The 18,394-nt window shown below is 36.9% G+C and overlaps 1 protein-coding gene across 3 annotated transcripts in view; it reads right to left on the bottom strand.

Moving 5' to 3' along the window:
* LOC140492218 (clathrin interactor 1-like) overlaps positions 1–18,394 on the bottom strand; it is a 177,475-nt gene that overhangs the window by 55,174 nt on the left and 103,907 nt on the right. For all 3 annotated transcript variants that reach the window (XM_072591121.1, XM_072591120.1, XM_072591122.1), the window contains 4 exons: positions 9,394–9,498; positions 7,216–7,312; positions 3,546–3,654; positions 1,183–1,347 (listed from right to left, as the gene is read on the bottom strand). In XM_072591121.1, coding sequence (XP_072447222.1) covers positions 1,183–1,347; positions 3,546–3,654; positions 7,216–7,312; positions 9,394–9,498 — 476 coding nt within the window. Of the gene's footprint in view, positions 1–1,182; positions 1,348–3,545; positions 3,655–7,215; positions 7,313–9,393; positions 9,499–18,394 lie in introns of those variants that run through there.

The raw sequence follows: 18,394 nt of genomic DNA, 5'->3' as shown, positions 1-18,394 counted from the left end.
CATCTAGAAAGCAATATATCACAGTCTTGAACATGCTCAATAACTCAGTCCCTATCGTAAAGGTGAAGGCTTATACCCATTGGTATTAGCAGATTACTCAGCCTTAGGGATCCAGTACAGCCAAGTGCAATCCTGTACTTACATAACACCCATAACCATATACTTCCAGCAGGCACACTGTCACTTAACAGCACTACTCTTTGCAAGTATGTCATGATCTTTGTTGGAAAAAGACAGACAAATGCATGTGCAGTGAGGACCTGTTTTAAGGATAACTGCATTCGATCACTAGTTTTCTCAGTCTCTCAGTTGCAGAAGCACTAGTTGAAGAATCAAAAGGCTTGAAGAATCCCAAGAATGAAGTGGGAATACGAAAGAGCTAATAGAAAATGGTTGAAGGTTAATGTGGTTAGGTAAAAATATTTTGACTCGCACAGATTGTACAACAAAGCTATCAGCATAACTGAATGGAGAAGGCAATAAAATAAACTAGCAGCAGCTTAGGTTGCAATTCATGCCAAATACTGATTTTATTTAAATTAAACCGTAAAACAAAGGAATTGAGTGATGATGATAGGGAATTAATTTCAACATAAGATCACCCATCTTGTGCACCTGTTTGACGTCTGTCCCATTCCTTACATCAGCCATGGTAGCCAAGTGACTATTAAAGTGGCAATTAAATGTCAAGTAGAAGCAATTCTGTGCTATAAGTCCATGCCCAATAAAGTTCAGATTGAGATTGCTCCTATATTTCAGCCCACAGAAAATTTATGTCTGGTTTGTATTTGTATTAACAGAAATTGAATTCCTACAATTTCCAAAGGTGTACTTGAAATTAGGACAATGACTAAGGCTTTCCAGCATTCCCTGAACAAACCAAAATATTTTGTCAGTTGAAATTTTAACTGTGATGAGTTGCCATAATTCTATAATTTGGAAAACACCTTGTGATATCCAATTAATTGTGCAGGTTAAAACACATGTAAGAGATTGTTTAGAATGTAGGTCAGCAAACATTTCAAAGTTAGGTTTGAAATCCTTCTTTTAAAAATGCAAATAGCCCAGTTACATTTTTGTTCCTCTTCTGAACTGCTGCAGAACTTCCAAAACAAAAACTTGAAAGTTAGATGCTTAACATGCGCATCTTTTTGTATTTGCATTGAACATCTCAGTACTTACTATATCTAAAGTTTCCCATACTGTCTGAAGACATTCCAATGTATTTGTCTTTGTTTTTCTTGGCTTTCTTCCGTTCTTCCCGTAGCCGATCATCATCCTGTATAAAATCCACCAATTCTTTCACCTTCTGTCTCACGTTTATTCCTTGGTCCTTGCCATTTTCATCTGAGGTCAAGAACAAAAATTAGCTAAACAAGAACATTTAATGACTAATAAATTACATCAATGAACCAAAAAAAATGAACATGAAATCCAGTCGGCCAGTATCTGGGTGCAGTTTATGACAAATATCAAACCACCATCTAAGGACTATTTTGGAGCAGTGGTATTGTCCCTACCTCTGGACCAGAAGGCTTGGGTTCAAATGCCCTAACATATCAATTAAAAATATCTGAAGTGATGGATGCAGGTACAGTTACAACGTTTAAAAGACATTTGGATAAGTTCATGAATAGGACAGGTTTGGAGGGATATGGACCAAACGCAGGTAAGTCTGTCTAGTTTAGTTTGGGAACACAGTCAGCATGACTAGTTGCCCCGAAGGAACTGTTCCCATGGTCTATGACTATTATCGAAGGTCAGCTGACAACATCCCAGAATGTAACTGTGCATGTATTACTGACATCACCATAGTCCATCATCAGCAGCACTTGAATAGAAGGTCCTGTTTGAGGCTGACACAGCAGTGCATGTGTTGCTGGTATTGCTAACCTTCCCACTTGCTGAGGATGACACGGAACCTGGATGGGAAGCTGGACCCAAGGCTAAATGGGGTCTGGGAGATTCAGCAAGAGGAACCTTGTGTCATGCCCCAGCTGCTGCCTCACCATCTGGTCCTCTCTAGCTTCCACACTGACTAAGCAGGGGGCCTTCCCTGAGCCTGTACGCTATGCTGGAACCTGCACAATAAGATGGTAAAGGGGATGAGGCAGAAACAGAACAGACACAGCTGCCCCTTCCTCTGGGTACAGCACCCGAGGCAGAGAAGGGCTCCTCTCAGGGCAGCATAACTGCTGATGGGGGTCAGGCAGCAAGGCAGAGCAAACGCGGTAAAGCAGAGACAGCGGGGTATACACTACAGGGAAAGGCAGGCTCCTATTCTTCAGCCCTAGCCTCCAACTCACCAAGCCCAGGATTATGTTTTGGATTAAACTTTCATCACACTTTCAGAAACTACCTATACTATTTTCCATCACTCCTAATTACATAGAGGGCCTCTTGAGCGCTCTCAGCATACTTTCCTGCAGCTGTAAGTGTTATGGTGATAGCAGGAGGCTGGATCAGCGGGCAAGTTCAGCCATACTCCAAACTATGAAACCAATTTTCTCCATTCTCCCCTAATCACAGACCTATACAGATGTATAGGTCCATCCAGGCCTCAGTTCTTAGGCACCTTGCCTGTTCTGTTTTCATGACAGCAGTCTATATGGTTTAATGTCCACTGATCATTCTAGAAGACCAACAGTCTAGTGCCTGTGAATATGCACATCTTAGACAACACCCAATGCATAATGTGCAATGTGGAAATCTTGGATAGGTGTTCAATCCCTTTGTCACAAAATATCAGTTTTGAAGCAACTGTCATTCAAGTATGTGTTTCTCTTTACAAAAAAAAAACAAATTGAAGGTAAAACAGCACAGGTTTTTAATTTCAGAATGAATAAAATGTCATGTAGCTATACCAGTTATATTTTTCAAGAAACAGGCTATACAAAATTGGTTGCTGTATTAATTAGCAAAATAATTAAATGACAATTTTTGGTAAGTATTTCAGCCTAAATTGAACCACTGACTTGCATCTGAACATCTTTTGTCGATTGAGCAAAATGTGTCCATATTTTAGAAAAGGCACCTGGGTTATTAGGCTGTACATCTACATCTGACAAAGTCTAATATCAGTTTTATTTCAGTCTTCAAGTTTTGACTTTAATGTCAAAACAATAAAAACATGGCCTTATTGCCATTGCACTGTAAATATTACTTGCAGATATCCTTGCTTCTTCAAACAGATTAGTCTGTGTTGGTGTATAACCTTTCCTTCCTGTGTAATTAAGGCAATTTCTTTATGAGCATCACAGGGGAGTCATAGCTGTTGTGTTTTTTTTAAAAAGAAAAACCTGAGCACTCATGTTGTGCTAGTTGTGTTGTTATTACCATGTCCTTTCTCTGAGTTCTTGTCTTCGCTAATTAATACTCTAGGGTCCCCAAATCTCAGATTCTGTACACTTCAGATAGTGCCACTAGTCACATTCTAATTAGTGAAGGAAGCTGATCTACTGGCTGAAGTGACTGACAACTCCACTTGCTGTTATAATTTGCTCAAAGCTTTTTGTTTTGCTCCCTAGCACTGAAGGTTTGCTCACCTACGAAATGGTAGTTCTCCATCGACCGCAAATCATAGATGTGTTCTCTGGCGCTGGTAACTACTCGTTCTGACCCATTTCTTATGAGGTAAGCCAAAAGAAGCAGAGACTGTAAAGGAGGTGGAGGAGGAGGAGAAAGAAAATAAAACATGATGAGAGAGAAAAAAAGTGTTTCATGTTTGCGAGAACAAAGTCACACCCTGCCACATTGCAATGATTGCTTTCTGCATTAATAAAGTACCGTGAATGTCAGCAGTCAGTGGGAGGAATTCCCAGCACAAATCAAAATTGACAGCTGCATGATTAGTTTACCAACTGAACAGAACATAAATAAATTTGCCTCGCGCACAAGTAAAAATTAAAGAGATATTGATGCATTCACAACATACTAATTAGCAGCAATCTTCCGAGTGAGATGGTAAAACAGTGACCTGGTCTGCCAATTAGTCAATGCATACAGAAAATATTTATTAGTTATTATTTATAATAACTGGAAAACATGTTCTTCCACTTGACATTGTGCCCCTGCACAATTATGAGGGCACTATTTTCAAAGTCCTATCACTACACAGAGCAACTTAAAATTCTTATATCCAAGGACTGAAAAGAGAAATGCATGCGACAGGAGATGTGTGTTGCTGCAAAAGTTCAACATCCTTTAAAAACTGATCTCATACGTCAGCACCATTTGGGGAAAACAAAATACTGTGTGTCTTCTTTAAATGAATGCTTTTGACCCCCTCTAGACAAAAGTAAGTTGGATCCACCATCAAACAATGTGTCAAGCCTGCCACATAATGTAAACTAACAAATTATTTTTTGAATTATGAAGCGTAGATCAGCAGTCAACTAGTCATTAGGGAGTTTCTCTTCAGGTACAGAACTTCCCCTAATCTCGAATTTCATTACAGTTGACACCAAAAAGACAAGCATGTATTACAAAAAACAAAAATCTACAAAATGACAACACACTACATAATATTCTGTGCTTCTGCTACAACCCATAATTGAAACAGCTCATCAAAGCTCGCACAATAACAAACAGTGGGAGGTTGAGGAAACAACCAACCATCTCAGATCCCAGTCTGTCATAATGGTCACTTGCATGCACCGAAAATGAGATTTTCTTTCAACAGTAAAGTTGAAAGTTATTATTTTGACAAACTGCAGCTTTAGATCAAAAAGTGAACAAATCATGTTATTAATTTGAAAATGTACAAACTGGAAAGTTTAAAAAGTAATCGCAATTTTACTTTTGAAAGCAATCATCTTATTGGGATATTGTTTAAAATAAAATAGCCTTATAAATTTGGTACCATCCCCATTTCGAATAGTTTTGCAAATCAACTTAAAAATTCCAAGAGTGAATATATTTTCACATCGCACCTTACACTGACTGACAAGTGTTGAAAGCTTTTAAAATGCTGTAAAGATTTAACACATTAGGAGATAAATACTGTAAGCTTTGCATTTTCTTCAACAGACCAAATAATAGTCTGGAGCATTTGAACCTCGTTAATTACCATCTGCGGCTGTTTATCATTGAGTCTCAGCAGTGAAAAGCATTGGGAATTACTGCAGTTGTCTGTTACACTTACAGGAATATTAATTCTGTATTTTTATGTTATTAAGCAAAAAGACACATGGCATGGCTTCAGATTTTAAAAAGTTCTGCTAAAATATTATACATTACATCCAAAGCTCAATAATCAGAAAGACAAAAGTACCTGAATTTATTCTTTAAAACTTACATATTCAGGCTACACACAAAATACAATGTGCTTTCATTATGTCAAACCTTCTAAAATAGCCCAGTTTCAACTTCTGCATATTGTCAAAAGGCATACAAGTATGGAAAAAGATTGGCATACCTCAAAGCAAAAGAAACAATCACATTTGTTTTTAAGTTGATGGGGGAGGGATCTTCATTAAAATTCTGTTCCAAATGAATAGATGCACCTTTTTCAATGAAGCAAAAAAAAGCCTTATCTTGTCAAAGGTTTCAAAGCTGAACAATCTTTTAATAATTTGGAAAGGAAGGGCAAGTAAAGGAATTGTCAGTATTAAACCTATTACAAATTCAGGAAGATTCAAAGAAGTGCTCAGCAGACAATAATGGATTGTTTGAAATGAAGCCACTTTTACTACATGGGGAAGTGCAGCAGCAGACAATGAGTGTCTAGCAAAGTATTGCTAACACCTGCAATAAATAATATTTGCTTTTTAAAAGGCTGGTATTGGTTAGGGGCAACTGTTAACCAGGATTTCTGAACTGTTTAATGCTAAACATGTCTAACACAACATTGTATGGGAGATTTCAAAGCTATAATCTCTACCACAAAGGACAAGAGCAGCAGAGCATGGGAGCATGACCACCTGCAAGTTTCCCTCCAAGCGAAACACCATTTTGACTTTGAAGTGTATTGCAATTTTCTTTACTACTGCTCAGGCAAAATCCTGGAAACTTCCTTCCTAACAGCACCAAGGACTTAAACAGTTCAAGGAGGCAACTTAGCATCATCCTTTACAGGGCAATAAAGGATGGGTAATAAATATTAGCCTAGCCAGTGATGCCTACATCCCACAAGCTAATTAAAAAAAAAATTGAAGTCTAAAGTATTATGGTGTGAGGCTTCAAATCTTATACAAACATTTAATAGGTAGGGATTTACAGAAATTAACTTGACATTCATTTTAATTTAGACAATTATAAACTGATTCCTTTTCAAATAGGACAGAAATAGAACACAAGCTTCAACTTCACGTGCCTGTTCTCTGCCTCAACATTCAACCCTTTCTCCACTGGCATAAGCGCCAGTTGTGTGTACATTTATAAGATGCACTGCAGCAATTCATCTAGTCTCATTAGAAACACCTTCCAAACCCACGAACTCAACCACCTAGAAGGACAAGGGATGTAAACACACAGGAACATCATTTCTTACAAGTTCCTCCCGAAAACACAAATCATCCAGATTTGTAAATATATCACAAGGCAGTTAGTCAAAATCCTGCGACACCCTTCCTGACTACACTATATACAAACAGCAGTGGTTCAAGAAAGTTGTTTCCCATCAACCACTCGAGCAATTAAAGGCAACAAAACTTGGCTTTCCTAGCAATCCTCACACAACCAATGAAATTTAAGAATTAAATGTCACTTCTATAGGAAATAAAATAAAAAATGGTTATTTCTATCCACTTGGAATTGAAGTGCTATTGCGCAATGAAGTTCCACACAGTTAGAGTAGTGAAATTTTTGTAAATCTATTTCAAAATTCTTGAATGGTAAAGACCACATTGCTGCACATCTTTAAAAATGGGCAAACAACCACCCGAAGACTCAAAGTGGAAAAAACCTAACAGTATAGAATACACTGAATGATGTAAATCACTTGAGATTTTAGCATTTAAATCATTTTGTGCAATCATAAATTTGGGGCAGATTGTGCTACCATTTGGCAGATGGTTTCGACAGCACAAATATTAAATTTCGTTAGTCAATTTTTCAATGTCAAAACAGAACAATGAAATGTGCTTTGTTTTGTGCAATACATTAAACACCTCCATGTGCTATTTCACAAAGAGAATGTTTGCATTGCATTTCGAAATTTGGGAAGTCCAAATTAGAGGTACCATGAAATGGGAAAGAAATGCTTTGTTACTCCACCTTATAGACCCGCCTCCAATTCTTTTTATTGTCTTTTAGCATACGAGTCCAAAGCATGTTCATAACTTCAGGAAACTGTTCATACATAAATGTAGACCTACAATAAAAAAAAACAGCTTTAGCAGATCCAATATATGTAAAAAAAAACAAAGCAAAAGCAGTGCGCGAGTGGAACCTTAGGCATTTACTTTGTTCTATTTTTACTCATAAAAGGAAATTGCTGCGGGTGTGTGTGTTCCCAGAGCACAAGCAATAAATAAGGACAGGCTGTAGGTGGCAGAATAGGTTTGGCTAACACATAACGTTTCCTTTTACAAACAGGTATTATGAATCAAGCAGAGCTGCAAATTATTGTCAGTACATTAACATGAAAGAAAAATGACCTAGCAGAACCCCAGCTGGCTACTAAGAGTTTTGTGTGTTGATCTGACATACAGCATATCAAATATTTAGCATTATTACATATGTAACAGATGGTCTGGGGTGAATTGCAGATACAAGCTGGGTCCTTCATTGGTTTTAGATCCATTTGCATTCTAGCTTTAAATCACAAAGCAAAAACCACAATCAGATCACCTGGTGATCATTTGTTAAAACACTGTAGTTTGCAAAACATACACGTAAACATGTCATTTTTTCTTGTTACTCATGAAAAGCACTTACTGCCATTGAAGGCATGTTTTTAAATACAACATAATTCTTTTCTTAATAAGCACAATGGATGGTGGTGATGGCAATAGGAAGTGGGAGTAACTTAGTTTTAGGAAAACTATTTCTTGTTAACTCCAATACAAAACTTGCACTGATTATATGCACAGGCTTTATCTAAATGAACAATCACATCTGTAAGTGTTCTGACTGCTTAGTACAAATTAGTTCATTAGTTAACTTTTTCCCTACTCATAGCTCTACGTCTATCTAACCACCTAATCAAAAATACTGCATCTGAATAAATGCTGCAGACATTTCTCTCACACCAAAGTGCAGAATTAGCATCTGTGACCCTTCAACCAATTATGTTACAGAGCAGTGCCTTGCTTCTCTATGCTGGGTTAAGTAGTAGACATCAACAGTTGTAGTGAAACATAATACAAGGCCATCTAGTTTTTAATTTTGACCAACTATTCTCTACTACAATAGCTACATTGTTTTAATAAAAAGTAATTCCTCAGCCAATGTATGATACAATGCTGAGAAATTTAGATCCCAACTATTAATTTTATCAGAATTCAACAGTGATAAGAATCAAGAAAATGGTTTGCTCTTTTAAAAGCTGATTTGAATCACCAAGATGAATTCTTAACCACAGCTTGCGAATCTTAGACTCACGTTACACTGCTCTTTCTGACGATCCATATGAAGTTTTACCTTTGTTCATGCAATATATCACAATTTTGTAAACTCTGGGGTGTGTCTAGAGAGAAAGCTCAGATATATTACACTAGGGTAAAATATTACTGGTTACAAGTTCATCGTTGGTAGTGATGGGATGAATTTGAAATAATGAGTCCTGTCCAGCAGTATTGGAAAATGAGCTTAAGTACAGTAAATTAAATCATCTTGAGACTGTACAGTGTGTTCAGTTACATGGTCGATTTTAGTCATTTGTATATTGCTCATAATGATGTGATCAGTATGGTTATTTCATAAACCGAGTAACTTTCCAGCTCCGACAACCTGTAACCTGTAACGCATTGTGCGCTTTGAAGAAACTGACCTCCTTTAGCATCTTCTAAACTTTGAAATCATGAAAGTAGCCATTTGCTTAATAGTAAATTTTACTTTCACTCTAAGAATGTTGTAAGAGGTTTGTAGGCTTAGTGATAACATCCCTTTCACTCATCCTGTGCAGTTCAATTCCATTAGGCTTAAAACCTAGAAAGTCATAAACTGCATCGTCTCCAGAAGAATGGAGTTAAGGTTGCTCCAGGTGCAACTTCATTAAGTATTCAAATTCCCATGTGCTTTCACTAGCTCATTCCCATTCAACTGCATTTCACTCAAGCGAAATTAAATGGTGTAAATGCAATTCCTTATTTTGAAATGGACCAAAACAGTGATATTACAGATTTTATTCAAACAATAAATAAATCAATGTTTTGAACAGATAATTTTGCTGAAAGCTTAATCTATGAATATTTGGAGATACCCCTAGAGCTCAGCAAGATTAGTACTTACTTGGCGATCTCTGCCATTAGCTGCCCGGAAGGTCCCCACGGATCATCATTGGTTGCTTCTCGAACCTTAGACTCTATCTCTGAATAATTCATAACCACATTTGTGCTGAAATGAAACAAGCCATACACATTACATTAGCATCAAAACATAACCACATGAAAACTTAATAATGACTCACTGACAGCTTTAATGAGATACCTCTATAGGGCGGGGAAACATTGTGTGTGTCAGATTGTGCTGAGGACACATCAATACACATTTAACTTGTCTTAAATCAAGTGTTACTGTTCCATTAGCTTTGCTGAATAATCAAATAACCTATGATACAGTAGGTTTTGTCACAGCTGGACCTAGCGCAATTTTAAGAAAAACCTAAGTGAAATAAAATGGATACCAATAGTGTGGAATATTAATAATTATAGTATGCCTCTTTCATGGTCACGTTTGTACACAGGTTTTCAAATGTTTCAGCATTGGAAAACCCCATTTCAAATATTGAAGCAATGGCTGGGACCATTTTGTCGCAGTCTTTTGTTGGGTTAGCTACCCAAAGAAAAATATTACCAACATCCCAAAATATTTTTATTAATAATTCAAAACAGAGCATATTACTAAATTAGCAAATGAAAAAAGTTTTAAAAGATCTAATCGAGAGAAATCCAAGTCTTCCAACGTATTTAGAAGTCAGTTTTGAAAATCTAAACATTACACTAACTTAGGTTGTGGTTTAGTTGGTAGCACCAATTTAAAACCAGTTTGTTATCTAGTGCTCATCATCAAATCAGATTCTCATTTAATGAGCATCTCTTCACATGTGTGTACATTTTTGGATTCTACAACTACTGTAGTGAAGCAGTCTACATTAGTAAAATCCTCTACGTTGAATTTCACACCTTGACACACACACACACACACACACACACAAAACCAGTCTAATCTTTCAAATTAAATATTAAAACACAAAAATCCATTTCAACATTTATAAACAGTGGCTCATTCCTGACCATGTTGAAGAAGTTTGGTTAGGCAGTGAGTAAGCTTGACAGCTGTTATTTGCTTCTTTCCTTGAATACAGTAACATGACATATCATATTCTATTGATGACTTCATACCATAACACCATGCTCCTCTTTCAAAGCACCTTGCCCATTAACATTCTCTGCTGCAAGCAATAAATTTGAACAGTTAGATGTGCTTTGATGGAAGCAAATTGTAAAATTAAAAAAACAAAAAGCACTGTTACAAACACTCTTCTTTCTTCTCAGGCCTCAACAGCTTGCCTTATCCACAATGGAGTGCATTAGCTTCTATTATATAGTCTCCACTTGAACAATGTAAAAGCTGGATATCAATATCTGCATTCTGCATAGGCTAAAGCTGTTGACACATACAAAACCTGCTAGAAAAACATGTTCCCTTCAGATAAAAATGTTTCAAAAAAGATTGCAAATGCTATTCACAATTAGATTAATATTGTACCAAGAAACAGTGCATTATACAAGTTAATACTAGGGGACACAGCAGCCTAATGGTAATGTCACTCAACTGGTAATGAAGAATCCCAGGTTAATATCCTAGGGGTACTGGACATGGTTCGAATCCCACCATGGCAAATAGTGAAATTCAAGTTCAATAAAAATCTAGAGTGACAGAAAAATCTAAAAGCTCATGTAACCAACTGCCGATTGTCGTAAAAACTCATTTGGTTCAATGACGTCCTTTAGGAAAGGAAATCTGCCATCCTTAGCTGGTCCAGTCTAAATGAGAGTCAGTTATATGATTGACTAACTGCTCCTTGAAAAATTAAGGATTAAGGAATAAATGATGGCTTAACAAATGGACAAACAGAAAAGTCTTCCAAATTCCCACTTAAGCCTAAATAGAATCAAAGATCCCTAAAAGAAGAAATTACAAATTTAGTTGCTCCATCAAATGACTAGAAATAAAAACAAAAACAGAAACAGAAAATAGCATTTATATCTAGCTTTTGCTTTTTCTACCCATGTTAGAAGACACATTTGCCTCAGAGTTAATGAGGCAGTTACCTGAAGTCAATGCAATGTTAGTTATAGAACTGTAATAGGGTACTGTTTCTTTAGTACAAAAATAAATACCTCCTTGTGTGTCGGGTGATTATTTTCAAAATAAACAATGGCAAAACAGAGACCAGAGTCTGGTTTTGAAAACACATGGGCAAATTGTTTCATGTGATAATTTAAAATATAAAGGAGTGGGATTCCTTTTAGCAAAGGTTCAAAATATGTACACAAATTTTGACAGGTGCACGATACAGATGGTGTTTCAAATTGCCCAATGGGTTTTCATGCAATGTTTTTATCCTAGGCAATGAAACAACCGTTAAGATTCTGAAATTGGGAGAACTGTGATACAACTGCATGTAAAAACTGAAACATGGGGTAATGGGAAAGAATACTGCTCTTTTAAATTTCTGCCCAGTTTGGAACCATTAAACATGTGTACATTTGAACAATACCTGTAAGACTAATTGAAATGCTACTTTCAGTATGTGTGCGCAGTTTCTTACTATTTCTTTCAGCTTCTGTGGAATTATTACCCTTCTGGATTTCAACTACTATATTGCAACCTGAATTCAATGGTCTGACAAATCACGGTCTTTTGGAACAGAGAGCAGAATATAGGGCTACACACAGAGTGGTAGATCTTTGGAACTGGTCCACAAATGGTAATGAATGCAGGATAATTTAATTTATTTTTATTTTAAATTGAAGATAGATAAAATTTGTATTAATCAAAGGTATTGAGGGGTATGGGCCAAAGACAGGTATATGGAGTTAGATGACATATCAGCCATGATCTCATTGAATAGTGGAACAAGCTCAAGGGGCTGAATGGTCAACTCCGCTTCCTACATTTCTATGGACTACAGTAGTTCAAGCCGTCTCAAGAGCAATTAGGAATTGGTAATAAATGCTGGCCACAACACTTATGTCCACATCCCATAACAAAGAAAAACAGCATAAAAGGTTATAAGCTTAATAGGCAGGTTTCCCAGTATCCTGCATTCATGAACCACATTGATTTAACAATTAGCCTTGGATATTGCAAAAAAATTATAGATTCATGCCCCCATTGATTTTCAGGTAACTTTGGTTACTGCTACCAGCATTTATCTACCAAGAATGAAGTAAAGCTTAAAAAGGAACAGTTCACAAAACACTGAGTTGCCAAAATTCAAACAAAACAAACAATAAAACAACGGGTACAAGAACAATGACATTTTTTTCTCCTTGGGGTCAAGGACCAGGACTTGAAGGTAACCATGTAGACCATTTATCTTTGAAGACAGCGTGAGGATTAATGGGGTTTTAAACAATTACAATTTTCATTTGAAATCCTGATAGTCATCCTGGTGATCTCAATGTAAATTCCATGACATGGTATTCTGCTAAGGCAGGACCTGCCTACTAAGTCAATTATGGTTGCACTCATTTTGTTACTGAGAATCTCAGTACAAGTTCTCAATTAATTTTACACAAACATTTGATGGGATGGTTGTCTGATGTATGACTGTTTATTATTGCTGTCCCATCTGAGTTGTCAATTTTTATTTTTTTATTAAAAAAAAATTTTAATTGCATCTCTGCACCTCTCTCGCAAATTTTGTTGTGCAATTCAGAATTGCAAAAATAAACATTCATGGAAACACTATGAGTGGTTTCATGTTCTCCCTTTGATCTACTGAATCTTTACACAGGTGTTTGAGTAAGGCACCAGCTCTTGGTGATAGTTAATGGAGTACAACAGGAAAACTTAAATACCTAAAGTCCATTTAGGATGTTCTCTCCTCAACTCTATAACAGGATGAAAACAAAATTTAATCTCAAGGAGTAAAAGTTATCCGCTGGGGACAACAATTTTAATCGTCGATTTAAGAACACAATTCATTGTTTTTGAAATCATGCTCTGCATTCCACATTAAGCAAATTTTTAAAAAACTACACAACTTGGCTTGGAACCAAACCATTCAAAAATAACTTATTTTGGAAAGGTGGAAAAGTAGCTGTATTCTCCCTTTCCCATGTTTTGCATGGCTCTCATTTCTTGCCCTACCCAGAATCCTCATGACCTTTGATGCAAAAAATAATTTCTCTCTTCCAGATGTGAGGGGAAAAAATTACGACTTCGAATGCAAAGACTTCCTGTGATTGATATAAATTTAATACTGGTAGACAGCTTTGGAGGCCAGGGGGAGCTGTTTGATTAGTTTATACTGGGTTCCATCCAGGGAACCTTGCTCCCTTCTAAGCCAGACTGCATTAACACGTCCTTACCCGCAAAAGCAGCCAGCTGTGAGACAATAAGGTCTGACAGTCTGTGCGCATCTGATATTCTGTTCACAAAGCTAATGTCACTTGCTTTTTTTCTAAATAAAAAGGTACCACTTTGTTCAAACTTTATGTTTATTTAAGTTAGAAGGGAATGAAGGAATTTGATCTGATTGGCATCTTCACCACTTTCAAAGCTAAAATTACCAATTTGTAGTAAAATCTGATCGAGCACCTCTTGATAGGAGAGGCGGAAATGAGAAGAGGTTAAATGTGTGAACACATTGCATGGTATGTGCTAATCAGCCATGAAGTAATTTGTGCTGCATCAAAATAAACTTCAGAAAACAAAATTACAGCATTAAAACTAGGCAAATCAGTTTCCTAACTACTTCACAATTGATAAAGATGGCACATAATCAAGGCACTCAGTTTGGAAAAACCAAGATACAATATAATGCCAGAGCTGAAAACAGGTCAGCTCTATCAGGGTGGTACCACTACAATTTGGACAATTTGACAGTTCTGTTCCATTTCGCTAGCCAATACTAGAGTGTTAGAAAACACCTGTATGAACCTCAGCCAAGGACTGGACGTAAACATTATGATAATACATGTAATAATGAAATTGACTTGGGTGAAATACTAAATGACATTTGTGCAGAATTGTGGTCAAACAGGAGTCAGCAACTATAGAAAAGAAATCTGAGGGGATAAAAACAGAGACTCATGAAGGGAGAGGGACAACAGACACCAATATATCAATTTCACATTCAAAGCTGTAATTTTGAACCTCTGTCATTGCTGTTTTTGTATTGAAAGAAACAAATCTGATACTATTATGCTTGGCATTTCCATTTCAAAAGATAAGATTTTTCACTCCTTCTCAAAAAGATATCTCAACACAAAAATGAGTTCCACGAAAACGAAGGAAAAGGCTACTTCTGGCTATAATTGAAAAGGTTAAACATAATGCAAAGAAATTCAAGAGTTCAGCTATCCTCAAGCCCCACCTGTTTATACAAAGGGAGTTAGTAATTGCACAGTCGATTATTTCAGTCACTATGTATTTAAAAATATTACAGTATTTGCAAAGAATAATGTTGGGGCAAGGGGAGTCACAGAATTATTTCAACATTGGAGGCTGTTTGGCCAGTTAAGTCTGTGCTAATTCTGGAATAGCAACTCACCCTTGTCCCATTTTTCCATATAGGACTACAAATTTATTTTGTTCCAGATAAATATGCAAATCCTTTTTCAAGGGCTTAATTCCCTCTCAGGCAGTGCACTGGATCCCTAACTATGTACTACACAGAAAAATGCTTTCTCTCCTGCCACCGTTACTTCTGTTGTCCGTCACTTTAAACTGGGTTCTTTGGATCTTCATCTTCAGCCAAAAAAAGTGACAGTTTCTATCCACTTTATCCAGACCTCGGTTTTAAAAATCTTCAATTTTTCAATATTTCTCCTCTAAAGAGGAGCCAGATTTCTTTAATCAATCTGCTTCAATGAAATTTATCACCTCTAGAACTGTTTCCATGAATCATTTTTGTATCCTCTCAAATACCTCCAAATCCATCATAAAACGTAATGCCTAGAAGTGAATGCAATGCTTCAGTTGAAACCAAGCAGGCTGGATGTAAAATTTCCTTGCTTTTACATTCTCTGCCCCTTGTCCCACTGCACCTGCACATCATATGGATTTCTATCCTATATTTTGCTTTGCTTCATTCCTCTTACCAAAATGGATCACTTCTGTATGAACTTTTCACTTGCCAAACGATTCCTCAAACCTAATTCCTTCAAGCTCATGTCTACTCTTCTTACAGTTCACAATATTTCAAATCTATGTCATATGCAAATTTCAGAGTCAAGGGTGTGGTGTTAGAAAAGCAGTCAGACAGCACCCAACAAGCAGGAGAATCAACATTTCAGGCATAAGCCTCATTCCTGAAGGGCTTATGCCGCCAAATGTCAATTTCCCTGCTCCTCGAATGCTGTGCTTTTCCAGCACCACACACTCTACTCTGATCTCCAGCATCTGCAGCCCCCCTCGTAAATTTCTAAAAAAAAAGGTGCCCTGTACACCCAAGTTAAGGTCATTCACATATTAAGAAAAGCAGTGGTTCTCTCCTCATAGAGATCCTAACCACATACTACTACTCCAGTTTGAAAAGCAATTCATCAATAAATTCTCCTTGTAAGAAAAGGTTCAATAGCAACACAGCCTTCACACAGATGCAGAGTGCGAATGCTGCAAGTGTCCAGCTGGTCAGACAGCATCTATGGGTAGATGCTGGATGATGAGCATTGAGAAAGTAAGGGCAGACATAGCACCTACTGCACTTGCATGAAGAATTGTAATAGGAGGAAGAAGCAGAAGCAGACCATGTCGTCAAGGAAGGAACAGTCTCTTTTGAATCTTAAGAGGAGATATGTTCAGTGTAGGAATCATACTGGAGGTGGCGGAAATGGCATAGGTGGTATTCATTGAAATTGGTGAGGTGGGGAAAAATTAGCATTAGTGGATCTCTATTTAACTCTGGGAAAGGAGAGAATGAGCAAGTAGAAAAGCAGAAGTTTAGAGGAAGTGAGACAAGTTAAAGAAGGTTTTCAATATGAAGAGCAGCTCAGCTATGCAGAGAAATGGAGTTGGTTTAGATACAGATTACTTGGGATTTCATTTAATCAGGAAGCAAAAAAAGTTTTCTGGCCATCTCATATGGTACAGAAACGTGGGATGAATGGCTTTACTTCCTCAAGAGAATGTTGGGGCCAAGAAACAAATAAAGGATGCTGATTGAGTCTTAAGTGGAAGACAGTGAACACCAGAAGTCTTAAATTTCTTATTCTCAGTTCCAACCACTACTGCAGGCATCAAGTGCTAACTTTGTAATGGACTAGACCAAACCACCGCGAAACATATTAAGATAGCCTAGAGCCCTTACACTTACCCTAACGAAAGGAAAAGTTAAGGTATTGCATTTTAGATGCGAATGGATTGGTCAAACTTTAAACAAAGCACACTACTTTTACAAAACAGTTAAAATACTGAAAATGAAAATAAAAAAGAATTCTTAACTATAACTATATAAATGCTTACAAAATATATTCACTATAAAATAATATTAATTGTTCAAATATAGTAACATCCCATAAACTCATCCTTTGCAAAAGCATATTCAGTAAAATAGATTGCCTCATATGAAACTCTAGCAGGATGAGAACCCCAGCTTTAAGGTGTAACAGAGAAAGGAATAAGAGCTTCCACATCCAATTTTAAAATACAAGCAACTGCAGAAAGCTAAGACTAAAAATCTGGTTCTGTGGGAGCTTGACCCCACCCAGTCAGGCTGCTTCTACTGTTTCAACTTTGGAAAAAACTCCAAGGCCTCACAAGCCATTTACCTTATTGGCTTTGAACAGATCACTCATCACCTCTGTCTCAATCGTTTAAAAAAAAGCAAAAAATACAAAATACAAACTGAAAGAACTGGATGCATTAAATGAGAAACAAGGACAGAAATCACTGGAAAAGCTCAGCAGGTCTGGCAGCACCTGAGAAATTCTGATTTCTCTTCACAAATACTGCCAGGCCTGCTGAGCTTTCCCAACAATTGGTTTTTATTTCAGAAAAAAACCTCTTAAAGCCATAGTATTATTACTAATTGCACCTCGAGCTAGTAGAATTTTTGCTGATGAACTTCCAACAGTACCCCTATGTATATTTGGTAGCCTCTACGTCTCCCTACTTGCTGACCTATGCTTTAAATTTAGCTGTATTGTTACATGAAACAAGTATGCATCCATTATTTTTGCTCCGACACTTGCATAGAACAACACAACGTGTTCCACCTATGTCACATACCTTGCTGACTAAAAACAAAATCACTTATTGTGGGTAAGAATTTGACAGTTGTAATATACTTGCTTCAAAAATCAATGCAAGCTGACACATGAAAGCAATAGCATCTAATTCATACTGTTTTCTGAGCAACTGAGGCATGTCTAGATGCATGCACACCCATTCTGCACTGATATTTTTATGAAGACTTGACAGGACAACCCATACTTTGTAAAGATGAAGAAACCTTAAAAGGCTTAGAAGAATTCTAAACTTTAACATTAAAGTTTGAAAAGGTGTTTTTCCCACCAGCTAACGTTAAATACTGTAATTGGTTTGAAAACGAAGTATGAAACTGGATTTAGTGGTTTAACTGCACTTATATCAGATTCTGCACTAACAGAACTACTTGAAACTCACAAAAGTCTCTCAAATTGGCTTGTTAAACATCCAGGTAAAACGTTCTGAAGATCTAACCTACGCTGCCGCTAATGGACTCTAGTAAGGATGATGGTGGAAAAGACTAGACTACCATTTTCCTAGAAATTTACAAAAACTTGATAAGTTCAGTCACTTGATACTACCAGTGTTATTTTGTACCTCAGATGTAACAAAGCCATGTCTCAAGCCATAAACCAGATGAGGAAAACAAATGCAGAGGGCTTTAGCCCATTCTTGAAGTGTGGTGCTGAAGGCTCTGCTAACACATCTACAATGAAGGAAGCACAGAATGCATAGCAGGGTTAGAAAAATGGTGAGGAATGTGCAAAAATAGGAAACAGCTGTTTGTTGCATGGATATAGAGGAGCTGACTACGGCAATTAAAATTTATTTGGCACCTATGGTCGTT

Source organism: Chiloscyllium punctatum, chromosome 20 (genome assembly GCF_047496795.1).
Source record: "Chiloscyllium punctatum isolate Juve2018m chromosome 20, sChiPun1.3, whole genome shotgun sequence".
NCBI lineage: Eukaryota > Metazoa > Chordata > Chondrichthyes > Orectolobiformes > Hemiscylliidae > Chiloscyllium > Chiloscyllium punctatum.
This window is presented reverse-complemented; position numbering and strand designations above follow the sequence as displayed.